The sequence below is a fragment of the Trachinotus anak genome, unplaced genomic scaffold (genome assembly GCF_046630095.1).
Source record: "Trachinotus anak isolate AG129_WGS33_773 ecotype Australia unplaced genomic scaffold, CSIRO_AGI_Tana_v1 ptg000021l, whole genome shotgun sequence".
Classification (NCBI taxonomy): Eukaryota; Metazoa; Chordata; class Actinopteri; order Carangiformes; family Carangidae; genus Trachinotus; species Trachinotus anak.
Window position 1 is genome coordinate 21,445,342 of NW_027273872.1, and position 3,255 is coordinate 21,448,596.

The 3,255-nt window shown below is 50.4% G+C and overlaps 1 protein-coding gene across 1 annotated transcript; it reads right to left on the bottom strand.

Moving 5' to 3' along the window:
* Nucleotides 1-2,513, bottom strand: LOC139606216 (POU domain, class 3, transcription factor 4-like). The gene has a single exon (XM_071458266.1). The coding sequence runs from the start codon at nucleotides 2,338-2,340 to the stop codon at nucleotides 1,252-1,254; it is 1,089 nt and encodes a 362-aa protein (XP_071314367.1). The 5' UTR covers nucleotides 2,341-2,513; the 3' UTR covers nucleotides 1-1,251.
* Between the last annotated feature and the right edge of the window lie 742 nt (nucleotides 2,514-3,255).

The window sequence follows — 3,255 nt, forward strand, 5'->3', positions numbered from 1 at the left end:
TTGTAGCAAGAAATTGTTTATTACAACATACATAGTTTATTTCAAAACATAATACAAGCTTTATACTGAAAATAAATAATCACTTGAGCTGTCATCGAAATTTGGAATAAAACCGCCGAAACAGTTCAATCTTACTGAAAATATTGTTGTTGTTTTTTTTTTTACATTGCTAATTAAGTGCATGAATAACTAAGAGCATTTGTTTAAATTAATGACTTCAAAAGGGTAATATATAAAACTGTACAATATTCGAAAAAATACTTAAGAAATAAACCAAATAACAGGAGTATTTAAGATTATAAAATTTTTGATACTGAACGTACAATAAAATTATAGGCAGGTGTATAGCGTCAGTCAACCCCTCTTTCTATTCTCGGCTCTGTTTCAGAGTCCACACAGTTTATATGGTCGAAGATGATTGAAATCAAATAAATGGATTTATAAATAGCTCTAACTGTGTGTGTGTGTGTGTGTGTGTGTGTGTGTGTGTGTGTGTGTGTGGCTTCAGGAGCTACAGGCCATAGGGGAGGAATTGAATTTTAAAAAAATCCTCCAAGTGCTATTATGTTGGTAGCAATACCTCTACAACTGGAATGAGGGCCTATATTTGCATATGCAAAAATAATTACAGATCTGCTACGAGTATGTTACAAAATAATGAATGTAAATATGTTGAGAACTAAAGCATCGTATAAGCCCGAGGGAAGCGTGAGGTGGACTGTAAAGCGGCCTCTGGCGCTGCAGCCAGTCAATTCAGAAAAGTGATATTATTATCAGTTTCACTCCATCCATCATCGAACAGAGGCCAAGCGTGTGAGAGGAAAGCCCAGACAAATCAAAACAAACCAACAAAAACAAAACAAACAGAAAAACAACACGTCAGTCCCACCCTGTCGTTATTATCGAGCTGATGAGAGATGGTGACACAAACCAAAGGCGCTGGCAGGTTATTAGGCACATTTTGTATTTATATCCGTGATGTAGAAAATCATTTTCTCGGGCTCCAAAGGTGAAATGTGACGTTTGATATGCCGCTGTAGAGTAATGCCCTCATGACAGTCAGAAAACGACGAAGGCTGGACGGGTGTCTCTCTCTCCCTCTCTCTCTCTCTCTCTCTCTTATTGTTATTGTCGTCTTTCAGTGCTGGAGGAGTCTGTACCGGGACCGGGACCGGGCGCGGCGGCTGAAGGCGGCCACCGCCCTGCCCCGGGCGCTCGAGAGTCTGCCCCGGGGGGGGGGGGGTCCTCCGGTCAAAGGTCATGACACGAGGAGGCGTCCCCCGCGCTCCCGCCGTGAGAATAGGGTCCCTCGTGCGGCGGCGGCTCCCCGGGAGGCGTCATGCGCTTCTCCTTCTGCCTCCGATTGCAGAACCACACACGCACCACCTCCTTCTCCAGCTGCAGCGAGTCCGCCAGAGAGGTGATCTCCTGCGCGGAGGGTTTGGGACACTTGAGAAAGTGCGTCTCCAGCACCCCCTTGACGCTGACCTCGATGGACGTCCTCTTCTTCCTCTTCCTCCCCTGAGCTGCGATCTTGTCTATGCTGCTAGAGCTGCCCGTGGACGAGTCGGCCTCCTCCAGCCACTTGTTCAGCAGCGGCTTTAGTTTGCACATGTTTTTAAAGCTCAGCTGCAGAGCCTCGAACCTGCAGATGGTGGTTTGGGAAAAGACGTTACCGTACAGCGTGCCCAGAGCCAGACCCACGTCCGCCTGCGTAAAGCCCAGCTTGATCCGCCGCTGTTTGAACTGCTTGGCAAAGTGCTCCAGCTCGTCCGATGTCGGCGTCTCCTCGTCGGAGTGGTCGTGGCAGTGGTGCCCGCCGAGGTCGCTGTGCTCGGGGCTGAGTGTGTCCCTGAGGCCCGGGTGCATGCCTTGGCCCTGCGGGTTGGGTGGAGGTGTGAGCCCACCGTGGTCCAGCATGCCGTTGACAGTGAAGCCCGTCTGGGAGTAGATGTTGATCTGCTGCCCGCTGGTGATGGAGGAGTTGTGGGACACCGGAGTTCCCCAGGCTCCCGGGTGGTTGCCATGGTTGTTGTGATGAGGGGAGTGATGCGCTACGTGCGGGGAGCGGTGATGGATGATGCCGAGCTGCAGGTCCTCTCGGCCTGGTTTGACGTCCTGCTGCTCCATGGAGGCCGACCAGGGGCTGCCCTCCGACAGGCTGCTCGACCACTGGTGCCCGAGGGGGTGTCCGTTGCTCTGGACGCTCTGCAGGTAGTCACTCTGGAGCAGTTTCTGGTGTCCTCTGTAGGGGCTAGCAGGCTGCATGGCCTGGCTGTCCGGGTGGATCATTGGACTGGAGCTGAGCAGGGTGTAGGGGCTGGAGGCAGCTGTGGCCATGCTGGCTGCTGAACCCCACTAGTGCTACTGAAGGGAGGGAGCAGCTCAGCCTCTGACATCTCCCTCTCTCTGGAGTCTCGGCAGCAGCCTAACGCTGACTGACAGCCTCCACCACCACTCACAGACCGACGGAGGCGCAGTGACGACGCGTTTCCACCAATGGCGGCGCAGATACCCGAACCGCCGCCTCTGGAGGCAGAGCCGCGGGTAGGAAAGGGTTACAGGCAGTCGAACCGGAAGTGAGTCGGGGTGCTGGTCCAGTGGGTCTGGCTGTGGAAACGATGTGTGCGTGGAGCGCAGTTCCTGTTTATTAATTAAAGTTTCCAACTGATTTACGCACGAGTTTATTGCTGCTCCTGTCACCCTTGAGCGCTCGCGAAGGAGGAGATGAAAGCGCAGAGGCGTTTGTTCGACGTGCCAGCACTTCATTTAGAGGGATACAGCCAAACCAAGAGCAGTTCTCACTGCTAATGATTCACTTTTAGAGAATACTTCCTCAGGTGTTCACAGAATGACACGTCCCGAGATAGTGTTTACGCTAAGGTGTTTTACGCACGGGCCATTGTCCAAATCCATTTGCATCAGATAAAAATAAAGGCAAGTCATGGGCCTGCGATTCCAATTAAGTCTTTAAAAAAAGATTTGGGCCAAAGTGACGCTTTTGCTGCCACACAGGAACACTTGTACTCACTGGACACATTTACAACCTAAAACCTCGTCATTCCTTCATTTTCTCAAAGAAGTCAATGCGTCCTCACACACCACACATTCATACTTTCAGTCTTTAAGAATCTCATCAGGTCCTCTCAGAGTTGAAAAAGATCTATCTGCATATCTGAGAGCAAACTTACTGCGTAATTATATTTGCCATTAGATGACTGCGTCCCAGTCTCCTTATTGGTTTGAAATTCCATT